This window comes from Gekko japonicus, unplaced genomic scaffold (genome assembly GCF_001447785.1).
Source record: "Gekko japonicus isolate JY-2015 unplaced genomic scaffold, Gekko_japonicus_V1.1 scaffold667, whole genome shotgun sequence".
Lineage (NCBI taxonomy): Eukaryota > Metazoa > Chordata > Lepidosauria > Squamata > Gekkonidae > Gekko > Gekko japonicus.
The window spans coordinates 243,050-259,461 of record NW_015163623.1 but is presented as its reverse complement, the minus strand read 5'-3'; the positions used below and the strand labels follow the sequence as shown (position 1 = coordinate 259,461).

Below are 16,412 nucleotides of genomic sequence, written 5' to 3'. Positions count from 1 at the left end.
CTCCTACCAGCAATATCTTGATAGGAACCAAATGCCTGAATAGAGCCAGCATCAGTTAGCGCTGTAGGTCCTGTCATACTGTTAGTAAGCTCCAAATTTGAGCCAAAAGGAATGGTGGAGTATTAATATTTTAATTAATTAATAAACCTTGCTCAGTGGAATGAGGTAGGATAGGGGTAGGGTCCACTCCATTCTTAATTATTAGAATGAGCATTTTTACCTGTAAGCCTTCATTTGAGGGGGGAGGTGGAGTTTCCTTCACAGGAGTGAAGTTTCTTGATTGATCTGGGAGAAATGTATTTTATTGCACACATTGGTGGTATCTGTTTAAAAGCGTTTTGTGTCACTTGTAGAATATGGAGGTTCCAGCTGTTAGTAGGCAGCATGCAACACTGCTATTCAATACTGCTTTGGAACAGGGGAAGTGGGATCTTTGTCGGCATATGATCAGGTTTCTGAAAGCCATTGGCTCTGGAGAACCGGAGACACCACCTCCTACACCAACAACTCAGGTTTGTTAGTAACGTTATATATCTGTCATAGCTATGTTGGGTAATTATCACAAAAGGGATTTCTTCCACTTAATTTAAAATGGGTAAGGCAAATTTACAAGTTCCCTTGAGCATATATACAAAGAAGTGGTTAATAAAATACTCAACACTGGCTTAGCTGTCTCCCCCCTGCCTTCTACAGCCTCCTGTGCCCTCTGAAAAGATACTCTTGAGGGTCAGGGGACACGTCAGTGAATCATGGCATGTAATCTGGAAGGCTTCAGTGGACAAAGGGAAATAATTAAAAATCAGAGAGACCTCCTGTCCAGGAATGGAAGCACCCACAAACCTACATACATTATTTTTGAGCATTGAAAAAATCTTCAGTTGATGAAAAGAGTCAAGGCTTTCGTATGCATTCATGCACCAGGAATCAAACAAAGTGTAAGGCGGCTAGTGCTTCTACAGTTCATATGGTGCAGATGTATAGCTTCACATACTGGTTACTTAAAACTTAAAATACTGTACTTTTCGTTTCTCTTTCAGCCTCAGTTTTCTTCCTTTGTAGGTTGGGGTAACATTGAGTAGTTCATATGGTGCAGATGTATAGCTTCACATACTGGTTACTTAAAACTTAAAATACTATACTTTTTGTTTCTCTTTCAGCCTCCGTTTTCTTCCTTTGTAGGTGTAACATTGAGGTTGGGATCCATACTCTAATGAGGGTTAATAAAGTCTATGCGTGTAAATTATCACACATACACACACACCGGAAACCTATAGGTAAAGCAATGTACAGCTGTCCTCAGCATTAATGTAGCCTCCAGTGTGGAGAGGAATAGATTTGGGGTTGTATAACTGTGGGAAAGCATGGTATCATGGATCCCAAGCTGTAAGTCTGTATACTGTGTGAGACTTCTTTACAGGATGCAGAAGATGAAAAGAGTGCATCAGTAAATTATAAGAGTACTTGCAAACAAAAGGGTTTTTTGATGCTAAAATGGCCTTGTTTTAGAGAAAGAAATCCATTCATTCTGCCTACTGTAGCAGTACTATCCGTCATGGAATTTCTAAAACAGTTTTGTGTCTAAATAGTTTTGTGTTGTGTGTATTTAACAAGTGAGTGAGAAAGCTTTGCCTGTTGAATATAATAAAATAACTATAATAAAAAACTATTTTCATGATGAAAATCTGTATTCAGTGATCCAATCAAGGGCTGCTCCCCCAGACAGAAATGTCAGTAATCATATATGAAGCATGTAATTGAAAAATGAATTTCAATAAACTATAAATGGTAATTTTTTTCTTTGGAGTACTGGTATGTATTTTTTCTAGATGTCATGCATCAGGCTTCCCTATCCCTGATGTGCAATATTTAGCATAATATGTGTTCTTCTTGTAGGAACCTAGTTCAAGTGGTGGCTTTGAGTTCTTTAGACATCGCAGCATTAGTTTGTCCCAGTCTGGAGATGGTATCCCAGCGGGCAAGTTCAACTTGCAAAAGACCTTGAGTATGCCATCTGGTCCCTCTGGGAAAAGGTAACAGTCGTTTTGACACCAGATTTTCTCATTTGCATTATGGTAAAATGTTCTTCATTGGCTGAATAGAAAATAGTTTCTTTGTGGCTCTTTGAGAGGAATCTATCTGTATTTCATGACAGTGAAATTATTATACTTCAGAAGCAATGCTGGATCTGATGCCCATAGTCGTACGTCCAGATTTGATCAAATACGAATCAGTAATTTGGTCTTAGGCAAAGGAATGGTCCCACTGGACACAGAAAATCAGACTGGCATGCATACTGACACCTGCATCAGCCATAGGTGGAAGCAAACACCAAGTGAATGCTAATATTCATCCCAGCATCTCTTGCTTTCCATCTCCCCTCCCCAAAGTGCCCCTTTTTGTGCTCTGGCCGGTTTCTGCAATTCCCATGTGCTCTAAACGTGCCAGACATGGAGCCAGAGAGATGTCTTATGCTGTGTACCTAGTCATCTGAGCTGTTGTTGTCTTAGTTGGGGTTTATATAGGGCTTAGGAGAGCTGCAGATGTACCTGCTATTCTAAATTGTATCATGTCTGGAGATAGGTGAGGGGAACTGCCTTTTTCACTCCCATTCAGTTCAACAGGAGTGTTTGAATTTACATGGGTGTTTTCACTGGTGTTGTTTAACAATGATACAGAGATGGTTTAGAAACCAATTAATCACTGCTCCTCCCTTGTACTTCCCATTTCTGACCCTTTTTGCCAATGTAGCCCTATTCTGGCATATTTCCAGGTTATACTGAAGTGGAACTTAACGGATGTCCTAAGCAGTTTACAGACTGGCTTTAGCATTGTGGTGCTGATTTCCTTGCAGGTCAAATTATCCTCATGTTACAGCAGTGCTATGAATGTTGGAAACAATGAGGTGCTCCTCTAAAGAAAATGATGGAATTGTATGAAATGAAAAGTGCTGAAAGCTGGGGAGGAAAGGAATTTTCTTTACAAATACGTGATATGTATTATGCTTTATGTATTACCTGTATAACAGAAAAGAAATGTTTGAATATCTTTCTAAAAATCTAATGCTACTCCAATATTTTTGGAAGTTGTTACAGATCTGCAAAAAAGTGTAACTAAGTAATAGCAAAAATATAATTCTGTATTCACATTTGCACTATTTTTTTTCTCCATAAGGTGGAGTAAGGACAGTGATTGTGCTGAGAACATGTACATTGACATGATGCTCTGGCGACATGCTCGCCGCCTCCTGGAAGAAATCAGGCTTAAGGATCTTGGTTGCTTTGCTGCACAGTTGGGGTTTGAGCTAATAGGCTGGTTGTGTAAGGAGCGCACCAGAGCTGCCCGTGTAGAAGATTTTGTAACAGCTCTGAAGAAACTACACCATGACTTTCTTTGGCCGTTCCCAATTATTCCAGTCTGCTCCATAAATTCACCTCTCAAGAATGGAAAGTACAGAACAGGTACTGGGTCATCAGTTTTTGCTTAAGAAATTAGGAAGTAAAATCACAAATGTAGAGGAAGAACAATTCAAATGCTTTGCTCTTTCTGTTTCACTTTATTTCCAAGCCAGTTGTATTTCCTGCAGCTTCCATAATTTGTGTTACAGTACAAAACTGACATGCAGGTAAGGGGTGTTGAACTTAAACCATTAGAGTAGCCAGTTAATTAATTGATTGGACCTCTTGAAGCCTTTCCTGTGAACCTGCATTTTCCCATTAAAAGCCTTTCTTAAAATTTTGAATTTTGTTACCCAATGTAGATTTATAACAAACTAGCAGTAAAGCCCGTTGTGAAAGCAATACAAAAGTGTCAACTCTTTCCACGCCACACATAATTTGGTAGACCTCTATCACATCCACCCTTGTTAGTCTCTTTTCTAAACTGAGAAGTCCCAGACTCTTCAGCCTTTCCTTATAGGGAAGATGCTGCAGCTCCCTAATCATCTTGGTTGCCCTCTTCTGTACTTTTTCCAGCCCTTTAGTGTCATTTTTGATATACAGTGACCAGAACTGTACACAATTTTCCAAATGAGGCTGCACCATAGACCTATACAGGAGCATTATAATATTGGCTGTTTTATTTTCCATCCCTTTCCTAATAATCCCTAACATTGAGTTTTCCTTTTTTACTGCAGCAACACACTGGGTTGACACTTTCATTGAGTGATCTACTATGACCTCGAGATTTCCCTCTCAGTCTCAACAAGTTCAGACCCTTTTAAGCCTATACTTGAAGTTGGGATTATTTTGTTCCAGTGTGCATCATCTTCCACTTATGGGTCTGTGCCATCAGTACCTGGAGGTTTATCAGTTTTTATTTTCCCCAATAGGTTTAGAACTTCATCTCTGGTCCACCTCAGTTTGACTCAGTTCTTCAGACTCCCTTCCTGAAAACCCATGTCATGGCCCCACACTTTCCACAGTGAACACAGAAGCAAAAAAATCATTGAGCTTCTCTGCTATATTCCTTTATCAATCCCTTTATTCCTTTGTCACCCAAAGGCCTAGTTGCTTCTCTGCCTGGTTTCCTACTCCAGATATATTTAAATAAATGTTTATTGTTTGTTTTAATACTTTTAGCAACCTGCTTCTCAAAATCTCTTTTTGCATGTCTAATTATTGACTGACATTTCTTTTGCCAGCACCTGTGCTTCCTTTTGTTCAATTCACTGCTGCAGACCTTCCATTTTTTTAAAAAAAGCCTCTTTACTTTTTATAGCTTTCTTGACTTGTGCTGTTAACCGTACAGGCATTCTTTTAGATTTGGCAGTGCCCTTTCCTAACCTCTGCTTCAGTTAGTGTGGTTCTAAATAGCTTCCAAGCATCTTCTAGGGATTTGGCTGTCTTGTGTTTCCCTTAGGGGTGTGCAAAAAAAAAATTGGCCCGATTCGGATTTGGATGAATCTGGCAGAATCAATTTTGGCCAGCAGAAAGACTCCTGCATGTCAATTTCGGCAGTAGGAGCCCATTGGGGAGTCAATTTCGGCCCCATTATATCCTATGGGCCATTGAAGTCAATGGCGAAAACATAGAGTATATTCTTGGGGCTGGAGGGGAGGGGGGTTTGAGGGAGAGGCTAACCAAACCCGTAGGGTAGCTGCTGGCACTATGGATTAACACTGGTGGCTAGTGGCTATAGATAAGAAGGAACTCTTGGTCTCTGGGGCAAGTGATGCTCTGATGCTGTGGGGGGCAACCCCCTCACTTTTAATAGTACTGAATTACTTATAGTTTTTTTTAAAAAAAACAACTCCTGAACACCAGCCACTGATGGACCACTGCTCTGCTCCAGCCTCCGTATGTTTGTCAAATTATACTTGGAAGCTGTGTATGCCAGCCACCACCACCACCTCCTCCTGTGGCAGTGAATTCCATGTGTTAATCACTGTTTGGGTGAAGAAGTACTTCCTTGCATCTGTTCTAACTTATAACATGACTGCTCAGCAATTTCATTGAGTGCCCACAAGTTCTTGTCTTGTGAAAAAGGGTAAAAAGTACTTCTTTCTCTGCCTGCTCTGTTCCATGCATAGCCTTGTAAACCTCTCATAGCCTTGTCACCCCTCAGTCAGTCTTCATAGGGAAAGTGTCCTCCTCTTATCATTGTAGTTGCTCTTTTCTGCATTTTTCCAGTGCTATAAATAGTCTTTTGTGTGTGTGGTGTGAGTGGTCCAATGCAGTTGCACCATCAATTTATATAGGGCAGGGCCTGTATAAACGTTGTTCCTGTTGGTCTTTTGGGGTTTCTGTGTGGGCACTGTGGCATACTTGCACTGCCACAGTGCCACTTGTTCTGGAGTGTGCCACTTGTTCTCATGGCAAACAAGCACCTCCAAAGGCAGTTCACTTTTCCTGAGATTCTCTGGGAGAGTCTAACTGCTGGGTGCTGCCTGCTTGCCTGCCTTAAGTGCTGCTGGCTGGGTTTCCCTATTGGAACCAATGGAGGTAATGGGGGTAACCTGTTTGGGTGCACATAGAATTGGGCCCACTGGTCCAATTGCTTTGGGACATGGGGGTGTATGTGGGGAGAGGCTCCTGAAACTACCCTGAAAATTTGGAGCATCTTCCTGAAACCCCTTCCCTCCCAGAGCCACTAACAGCACCGTGGGGAAAAAGTAACTTTTTCCTCACCATAGAGAACAATGGAGGAGATGGGGGCAACCTGTTTGGGGGCCCATAGAATTGGACCACCTGGTCCAATGTTCTTGAAACTTGGTATCTTGGGGAGAGGATCCAGCAGCTACCCTGTGAGTTTGGAGCCTCTCCCTCAAACCCCCTCCCCTCCAGCCCCCAGAATATACCCTATGTTTTCGCCATTGACTTAAATGGCCCATAGGATATAATGGGGTCGAATTGCCGCCGAATTCGGCAGCAAGCTGATTCAGAACAGAGAATGTGAGTCAGCCCACAGCAGCCCGAAAGGGGCCTGAATGGGCCATTTTCGGGGGTGCATTCTGTTTAGACGAACCAAATGCACATCCCTAGTTTCTCTTTCAGGGGAGCTATTGACCTCCGAAGGCTGAACTTAATAGTATTGTGGTCACTGATCCCAACTGGTGCAACAGCCTCCACATCTCTTACCAGGTCTTGAGCCCCAATCAGAACTAAGTGCAAGATCACTACTTCTCTGGTTGGCTCTGTGATCTTCTGTTCTAGTGCACAGTCATTTATGATAACTAGGAATCTCATTTCTGCAGCATGACTTGAGCACATGTTTACCCAGTCAATGTGAGGTTCGATGGAGTCTCCCAGTATCTTAATATCATCTGCTTTAGTCACCTCCCTTATTTCCTTCTCCATCTTAAGATCAGCCTCAAGGGTTTGATCAGGTGGGCGATAGTACACCCCCACTTTTAAGTAACCCTTAGGGCACAGTACCTCCACCCATATCGCTTCTGTTGAGGAGTTCATTCTCTTAATGTTTTCTATTGTGTTTGATTCTATGCCCTCTTTGATGTACAATGCAGCACCCACCAACCAGTTCCTCCCTGTCTGGCCAATGGAGATTATACCCTGGGATGGCTGTATTCCATAGATTTTCTCTATTCCATCATGTTTCTGAGATACCTACTATATTTAAATTGTCACTGAACACTAGGCACTCCAGCTCTCCCATCTTGGCTCAGAGACTTCTAGCATTGGCACCTATAACATGTTTCCCTCTCCAGCAACCGTTGCCTCCCTCTGTCCCTACGTCACAACATATGACCCTCATTTGCCATCCTATGCTCACTCTCAAGTTCTGTTATGCTTCCTTCAATATCACCTAGAGTGTTTATGCAATCATCCCTTTGGACTGCCTTGTCCTGAACTGTTTTCTCGGCACCCCCTGTAGTCTTTCCCCCTGGGATTAATATAAAAGCTGATTCACCAAATTTTTGATATTTAGCACCAGCAGCCTAGTTCTCGTTTGGTTCAAGTGAAGCTCATCTTTTTTGTACAAGTTCAGGTTGTCCCAGAAAGTTCCTCACTGCCTAACGAATCTAATCCTTCCCCCCAGCACCACTTTTTAATCCATGCATTGAGACCCCTGACCTGTGCCTGTGTAGCAGTCCCTGTGCATGGAACCGGTAGCAACTAAGAATGCTACATTTGAGGTCCTGGCCTTTAACTTTCTGCCTAAACTTTCCCTCCAGGACCACATGATTACACTTCCCCAACTGGTGTCAATATGCACCATGAATGCGGACTCCTCCTCAGCACTGTCTGTCAACCTATCTAGACAGCATGTGATATCTGCAACCCTCATACCTGTCAGGCAAGTCACATGCAGTCAAAGTGCCTAACAGACCCCTCTCTCTATATTCCTAATAATCAAATCACCCACTACCAGAAGCCCACCGCCTCCCACCCCAGAGGGGTAACCTTGGTAGTAGAGGACATCAGTCTATCAGCCAAGAAAGGGGTCTCTTCTAAGGGATCACATTCCTCCTCCTCAGACTGACTGCTTGAGACTCTCACTCTCCACAACAGCAAAAGAGCTTTTGGCACAGAAGTGGGACTGTTCTGGTAGGTCCCTGAAGGTCTTATCTCCAACCCCATCTCTCTGCCTTGGCTTCTTTGGGTTGGTAACCCTAGTCTCAAGGGAATGAATTCTGCTCCAGTGGGTAAATAATTGTACCTGTGGCATTCCCTGCAAAACACTGGATAACCCCTGCTCCCCTGCTGGCTTTCTACCTTCATATAACTGGCTTAGTTGTTTAAAGGAGTTTTTAGAGGGAAATAGGGTGCTTACCTGAACTTGTGTGAATTTCTGTAGCAGGAGGGATACAGTAGCACACCACCCTTCTTGCTGATGTGGAGCTTGTATGTTCTTTCTCAGGAAACTCGGACTAGGACTCACAAGCTCAACTCCTATTAGAAACCATGTTCAAAGCGCTGGTTGCAAACCCCACAAGGATCCTCTCTTTTATTCTGAGGCATGTGGAATTTCTGTGTTTTATGTGGCATTATTCTAGGTATAGGGAAGCTGTCAATTCTTTGTGATGAAAAGCTGTACACATTCAGAGAGAGCTCTAGAGAGCTTGCGTGAAATTTGGAATATCTTGAAAAAAATGTTTCTGTCTATGAGAATTGTAGGTTATACTTAATTTTTTTTTATTTCCAGTAATAGGTGAGCAGCTATTAAAATCACAGTCAACTGATAGTTTTTTGAACATGGAAATAGATGCTGGGGGTCCAGGTGTGCCAAGAAGTCACAGTTGGCTTGGCACCATCAGTTCCTCCCAAAGAGAAATGGATGCAGCATCGTCCCATGGACCTCACATGCAGGAGGCATTTCTCTCACCTTTGTTGAATAAAGGTATGCAACAACATTCTCATACTTAGCTGTTTGTTTTCCTCTGTAGACATGTTTAAATTCTGTATGATTTCTGAAACAAATACTTTACAGTGTTTATGGCTGCTCTGCAGTCTTCCTCTAAAGCTCTTAATACCCAGACAAAAAGGAGTAAATGTCAGAAAAAAACACTTCCACCATGAGCCCGTATGAAGCAGGTCTGCTGCAGAAACTGCACAAAAGGTTAATTCTCTAGATTCATGTACTAAGTAAGAAAGCAAAACGCCTGTTTAGTAAAATGTCGTGTATTTGTCCCAGTAGTGGCTCACCACTTGGGGAGGCAAATGCATCATCACATTCTTTTCAGAGATGCATTCTTGTTTCCAATGTTAGGTGCCAGGTTTTGGAGGTGTTGTTTTTTTTTTAACTCTGAAGTGAGGAAAACCTAGAGTCAACTAAAAGAAGCAATATGAATGTATTTTGAGGAAATAAAATACCATATTACAATTTCCTTAAAGCAAATGTGATGGATTGCAAAGAAAAGAGCCAAATAATAAAAGGAGGTATTGCTTCTTAGGGACAGGGAGAATAACTTCCGGCCAGTGAAAGGGGTTGGGAATAGAACCCTGGTCTGTGATAAAGGAGAGAAGCTTAGACTAGCTCAGGTGTTAATGAAAAGCTGTATTAGCTAAAGGAAAAACTGTAATATCTGAAGGAAGAAATCTAGAAACATCAATAAGAACTGTGTTAGTGCTGAATTATACTAAACAAAGTACCTCTCAAAGAAAGAAATAGAAAGCCTTGAAACAAAACTACAAATACACTCTCTTGAATGTTCTAAGAATTCAGCTCTGTATATATTAGAAAGTTTTTTACATCAGCAATCTCAAAACCTTGACTATTCCATTTATACATATTCCTTGCCTGTTTAATAAAACCTTTATTCTGGTATTGAAAGTTAATTTGCCTAAAGTGCCATTTCTCAAGGGTTTAAAGAAAACTGGACAGCTCTCGTATTTTCAGTAGAGTTCCTGAGCTGAGAAAAGGCCTAAACTAAACGGTGGCTCAAGTGGTTAAGACGCTGAACTGCAGGCTGGAAGGTCGGTAGTTCAGCAGTTTGAGACCCAAGCGCCGCATGCCGCTCCCGTCTCTGGTTCCAGCTCCTGCCAACCTAGCAGTTTAAAAGCAAGATATTGCAGGTAGATAAATAGGTACTGCTTTGGTGGGAAGGTAACAGCATTCCATGCGCCTTGGCGTTTAGTCATGCCGGCCACATGACCACGGAAATGTCTTCGGACAGCGCTGGCTCTTCGGCTTGGAAATTGAGATGAGCACCGCAACCCTAGAGTCTGATTCAACTGGCTTTCGAGGAAGGGAAACCTTTACCTTTAAGTATCTAAACATAGGGTGGAACAGTCAAGTCTTTTATAACAAAGAATATACACATGCTACTGTAGGGCAACTCAGTCACTGAGGGGAACTGAAGATTTGGCAGGAAAAATCTGCCAGACAGTTGGGGAGATACAGGGACAGGGGTTCGTCATAGCACGTTTATATGATGTCATTCCCAAGGGTGATCTATTAGCCTGCATGACCACATTTGTATGCAGAGTAATGAGAATGGGCTCTAACAAAAAAGCCTGTAAGGAAACAAATTAGGACAATTTAACTTTCATGTCAGTAAGGAAAATGCATGAAAAAATGTAGACCATTAACAGTTTAAGTAGAGATGGTCTGGGCAGGGCTTTCCTCAATCAGGAAGTACTTGCCGGCTCATTTTATATCATAGAATCATAGAGTTGGAAGGGACTTCCAGGGTCTAGTCCAACCCCCTGCACAATGCAGGAAATTCACAAATACCTCTCCCCCCACACCCCCAGTGACCACTGTTCCACGCCAGAAGTTGACAAAAAACCTCCAGAATCTCCAGCCAAATTGGCCTGGAGAAACATTTCTTCCTGACCCCAAAGTGGCTGATCAGCATTTCCCTGGGCATGTCGAAGAAATAAATAAATAAATAAACCCTGCCTGCCCTCCCTCTCATGAGCTGCCTAAGTTCACAGAATCAGCATTGCTGTCAGATGGCCATCTAGCCTCTGCTTGAAAACCTCCAAAGAAGGAGAGCTCATCACCTCCCAAGGAAGCCTGTTCCACTCAGGAACTGCTCTGTCAGGAAGTTCTTCCTAATGTTTAGCCAAAAACTCTTCTGATTTAATTTCAACCAGTTGGTTCTGGTCCAACCTTCTGAGGCAACAGAAAACAACTTATGTTCTTATGGTTAACTCTGTACCATCCTCTATATAACAGCCCTTCAAGTACTTGAAGATGGTTATTTATTTATTTGTTTGTTTGTTTATTTTATTTATAACTCGCCCTCCCCGCAAGCGGGCTCAGGGCGGCTCATATTGCCTGGCACAATGTTCCAAAATTCATATACAGTTAAAACATTTTAAAACTTAACATTTAACACTGTTGAAACGTTTAAAACATTTAAACAATCGGCAATTGCCGAATTATCATATCATCTCTCAGATGTCTCTTCTCCAGACTAAACATACCCAGCTCCTTCAATCTTTCCTCGTAGGACTTCGTCTCCAGACCCCTCACCATGTTTGTTGCTCTCCTCTGGACACATTCCAGCTTGACGATATCCTTCTTAAATTGTGGTGCCCAAAACTGAACACAATACTCTAGGTGAGGTCTAACCAGAGTAGAGTAAAGCGATACCAGTGATCTGGACAGTATACTTCTGTTGATACAGCCCAAAATCACATTTTCTTTTTAGCTACCACATCACACTGCTGACTCATGTTCAGTGTATGTGACTCATGTTCAGTGTATGTTCTACTAAGACCCCTAGATCCTTTTTGCACATACTACTGCCGAGTCAAGTCTCCCCCATCCTATAATTATGTATTTGATTTTTCCTACCTAAATGCAGAACTTTACATTTATTTCCACTGGAATTCATTTTATTTGTTTTAGCCCAATTTTCCAGCCTGTCAAGATCATCCTGTATCCTGACCAATGCTCCCTCTAAGCTGTGGAGTCTTGTGAGCAAAAATTCTGCTTTGTGAGCTACTAGCATTAAAGTTGTGAGTGAGCGATTTGGCTACTGCATAAATTAGTTTGCTCTGGAGCCATCCTTCCTGAGCTAAGACAAAAATGTGTGAGTCAGAGGCTAAAAAACTGTGAGCTAGCTCACACTAACTCAGCTTAGAGGGAACACTGATCCTGACTCTGTCTTCAGCCATATTTGCTACCCCTCCCAATTTAGTATTATCTGCAGATTTAATAAACATTCCCTCTATTCCTTCATCCAAATGAATTATAAAGATGTTGAACAAAACAAGTCCCAGGACAGATTCTTGAGGCACTCCACTTGTCACTCCTCTGCAGGAGGATGAGGAGCCATTAACAAGTAGTCTTTGGGTGTGATCCGTCTACCAGTTACAAATCCACCTAACAGTCATAGGATCCAAACCACATTTTACCAACTTGTCAACAAAAATATTATGTCAAATCTAATCAAAAGTCTTACTGAAATCAAGATAAACTATGTCCACAGCATTCCCCCGATGCAGCAAGGTAGTAACGTTCTCAAAAAAAGACATAAGGTTAGTCTGACATGACTTGTTCTTGAGAAACCCATGCTGGCTCTTAATAATCACAGCCGTTTTTTCTAAATGCTCAAGGACAGTTTAACTGGCACTTCCTTGATAATTCCCTTGCCAAACTGCCTGTCAAGACTTCTTGTGGTAGGTTTGTAGAAGCAAAAAACCTTAACGAATATAGAATGTAAGAGTTACTCAGCTTCCTACAGGGCCCCCAGGCTAAGATCCCTTGAGCCTAAGAACCTTATACAATTAAAGGCTCACCCACCAGAGGGTTAGCCCCAGGCAAAACTTCTAAAAGCTACAATCAGCTACACCCAGGCAAAAGAGAGAAACAGAAACCACACTTCCTCAAACAAGCACCACTCTCCAACAGGCTGTGCACACCCATACACCCTCAAAACACTGTCCTCCCACACAGTAACCTCAGCTACTTCTCCTCAGCAGTTAAGGAAAGGCAAATAATAAACTACTCATCACTCCCAACAGCAGCTCCCTCACCTGCCCCTTCTCAGAGCCCAGCTGTATTTGGACCTTCAGTATCTGTCACCTTCTGCCGACCTATTATTACCTAATCCATCTTCTGGGCATGGCTCATTTGCATGTACCTGTATGCTGCTCTGTTTAATCAGTCTCCCCCTTACTTGCTTCTGAATGTATAAACAGCCCCAGTTTGCTTGATGTCATATGGAAGGCAGCTCACATTTTTAGGGCTGTGTTTACAGAAGCCATTCCCTCACTTCATCTTGCAGCTCCTGAATGCCTTCACTTTGAATGTAAACCGAGCCTTGGCTTCAAACTAGTTGTTGTTCGGTTTCCCCATCCTTTGTGGGCACATTATAAGAAGTCACTAAAACGAAACCTGTGAAATGAATGGTTTTCCTGGGCTCCTGTAGCTAAAGTTGTCACTGTCGCTGCAACATATACAGTATTTTGGACTGTGTTTCTCCAAGGCCACATTCGAAATAGAACAGTTTCGAACAGCTGAAGTGCTTTAAAAGCCATGTCATATAAGTAATATTCAGGATATTCTTAGCCTGAAATATTTGGGAGATAGCAGCTTAGTTAACTTGCCCTAGTTTTGTGTTGCTCGAACTCTGGCAATAGCCTCCAATCCGTTCCTTAAATACGCTGCTCTTATCTTTTGTGCCAATCCACTCACATTGTGCTTTGAGACTTCACAGGCAGTGTTCTTGCTACATAGAGGAATGTGGCATTAGTAAACTAGGCATACAACGGAAGTTTCTGTGATACTGTGCTGGTTCCTTGGAATTTATAAAAAGGATTCTAAGCAACAGACTGTTCTTTTAGTGATATTACTTAGTGCAATATGTTCTGCTTTTGAGGGAAACTTTTTCTTTTCAACTGGTCTGTTTGCTACAGAGAATTCCAAGGCATAAGGCATATTCTAGGCCCAGCTCAGTTCACAGAGGACATTAGTAGAATTGTATAATCCATGATATAACACTTATTCAATAGTTGAATAATTTTTTATTCAGCATTGACAAGAGTATTGTAGAAAGTTAGAGTTTTAGCAATTTTGTAATTAACATGGGCAGTTTAAATGCAGTTTTAAATTTAAATATTTTATTGGTACCCTTCTTTGTATTGATTGTAATGGACTTGTGCTGGTTATATACCGAATAAACTATGACACACACATACAGGACATTGGACATGCCCGTTAGGCCTTGCACTCTCTCTGTATGACCCAATTGAGGAATCTCATTGGAAAACAAGTGATCTAGAGGACCTTATTCTGTTGGTTCTGCTGCACAAACTGTAATGTTGTCCTGTAATTTTTAAACATACTTCCAACAGGTGATGAATGCAGTATTGGTTCAGCAACAGACTTGACAGAAACAAGCTCTATAGTGGATGGAGACTGGACTATGGTGGATGAAAATTTCTCCACACTAAGTTTAACACAATCAGAGCTGGAGCATATCTCCTTGGAGCTGGCCAGTAAAGGGCCACACAAATCACAGGTTCAACTGCGGTAAGTTGGCTTCATGGATATGAGATGTCATCTCTGGACTGTTCTTGGCAGATGGAGACAGAGCAGCCCATTGTGCAGTGCAAGAGGTTTCTCTTCCCTTTAAAGTGACTTTCTTGATTTCTTGCAGGTACTTGCTTCATATTTTCATGGAAGCAGGATGCCTGGACTGGTGTGCCGTTATAGGCCTTATTCTCAGAGAATCTTCAATAATCAACCAAGTGTTTAGCCTGTTGCAATCTTCAGAGGTTGATGGAGAGTTGTTGCAGAATATCAAGACAGGACTGTACGCAGTTGACAGATGGGCTTCTACAGACTGGTAAGTGCCTGGTTTCATGTATTATCCTTTACACTCCCTGCCAGCTAAACTTGCATACCATATAACATAGTGCTTTACTACATTTGGACTTGGAACTCACTATTTTAAAGACAAGGATTCCATTGTGCTGTCCTCTTCTGCTTTTCTGTGATGCAAGATGCCATCACCTAATATGAGAGCCTCTTCCACCAACCCTTCCAATCCTACTTCTCTAATACTAAACTCTCTCAAGGAGGGATTATTTGGATGTAGAACAGTGCCTGTAACAAAAAGGGTTTTATGAGGCAAGGTATGTTTTGGATCTCTTGCGTAACTATCTCTGCTGTCAGAACAAGCCTCAACAACTGAGATAAAAAATAGTCAAGGAAGAACTCTGTGCTTCCTAGGGATTTTCTAAGTGTATATAGTAATATTAAAACAGGATGTGATTGTTTAGTAGTAGCATAACAACTCATGTTGTATGCGTTCTGTGTCTTACGATAACAAAGGGAGGTTGGATACAATATGGGTGGTGTCTGCGAAAGGGCTTTTATTGTTCAGGCAAAGGGTCTACCCTTGTTTATTCTTTATTTCTGAGCACAATATTTGTGATTTGCTTAATGGCAAAAATGTTTAGGATAATTAACTAAAATGGCTGCTTTTCTGTTTGCTATTCTTTAGTCCTGGCTATAAGCCATTTTTAACTGTCATCAAGCCACAACTCCAGAAGCTGAGTGAGACAGCAGAGGAACAAGTGCAACCAGAAACCTTTCAGCCAATGAACTTGTCGAGAGTGACAGAGCAAGCCAGCCCAAGGGTTGAAGAAAACAGGAGCTCAGCTAGCCACAGCGCCAGCCCTCAAAGTGATGCTGGTGGTAGCACCATGAGTCGACATGAAGATGACATGGCTGGACTGGAGGAGGAAGACCTGCTCCAGGAAGGCAGTTACGACTGCACTGTGTCCTAACGGAGCTATTGGCAAATGATGTTAACAAGAGCACAGCAACAGAGTAAAGGCATGTACAGATGTTGTTACAGAAGGACGCAATTCAAGCCTTCAAACAACACTTAAAGTGTGTTCGATTTTATGCTGAATTTTTTACATGCATTGACTAGAAACCCTCTTTGAATGCAAATAATATTTTCCATTAAACAGTCTTGCCTGTGTCATTTCTAAAAATGGCTCCACGGAAAGCAAGACTCTTATCGTTTTCATGTCAAGATTTATTTTGAAAATCTAGTTTAGACTTTGTTCCTTAAAAATCTTGATTGGGCAAGACATCAGTTTTGCATATTTGCCCCAGATCATTGTTGGCTCCTTTCAGGATGCAAGAAGAATGCAACCTAATCATGGGAGACAGTTCAAAATTGATCACTTCTGCTGGAAAATAAGGCAGCACTTCTGTATGTCCAGTAACTTCCAGCTAGCCTGGTTTTTGAACCCAAACCCTTAAAAGTTCATAAATTAAGTTTGTTAGAATGAAAACTGCATGTTATGCCGAGTTTGTACATTCTGACTAGCTTGATTGCCTAAGGCAATGGTGGCCTGATTTATCAGGGCTCTTCTGTTTCATAGATTATGTTGTTTGATATCACAACTTTTTTTGTATTAAATTGTAAAATACATGGTATGTTTTGTGAGTACTCTTGTATATTCTCAAGATTAGTGTTGATACTCTGGTGCTTGTTCCACAGCAGTGGGTGACCCTTCCTATCCTGCATGTTTATACTT

General features: G+C 41.7%; 1 protein-coding gene across 1 annotated transcript in view; it reads left to right on the top strand.

Annotated features, from left to right (window-relative positions):
* Positions 1-16,176, top strand: part of RIC1 (RIC1 homolog, RAB6A GEF complex partner 1) — a 75,489-nt gene extending 59,313 nt beyond the window's left edge. The window contains exons 20-26 of the mRNA XM_015407473.1: positions 354-512; positions 1,894-2,030; positions 3,172-3,458; positions 8,602-8,796; positions 14,208-14,385; positions 14,513-14,701; positions 15,362-16,176. Coding sequence (XP_015262959.1) covers positions 354-512; positions 1,894-2,030; positions 3,172-3,458; positions 8,602-8,796; positions 14,208-14,385; positions 14,513-14,701; positions 15,362-15,647 — 1,431 coding nt within the window. The 3' untranslated portion in view covers positions 15,648-16,176. The remainder of the gene's footprint in view (positions 1-353; positions 513-1,893; positions 2,031-3,171; positions 3,459-8,601; positions 8,797-14,207; positions 14,386-14,512; positions 14,702-15,361) is intronic.
* Positions 16,177-16,412: the final 236 nt, after the last annotated feature.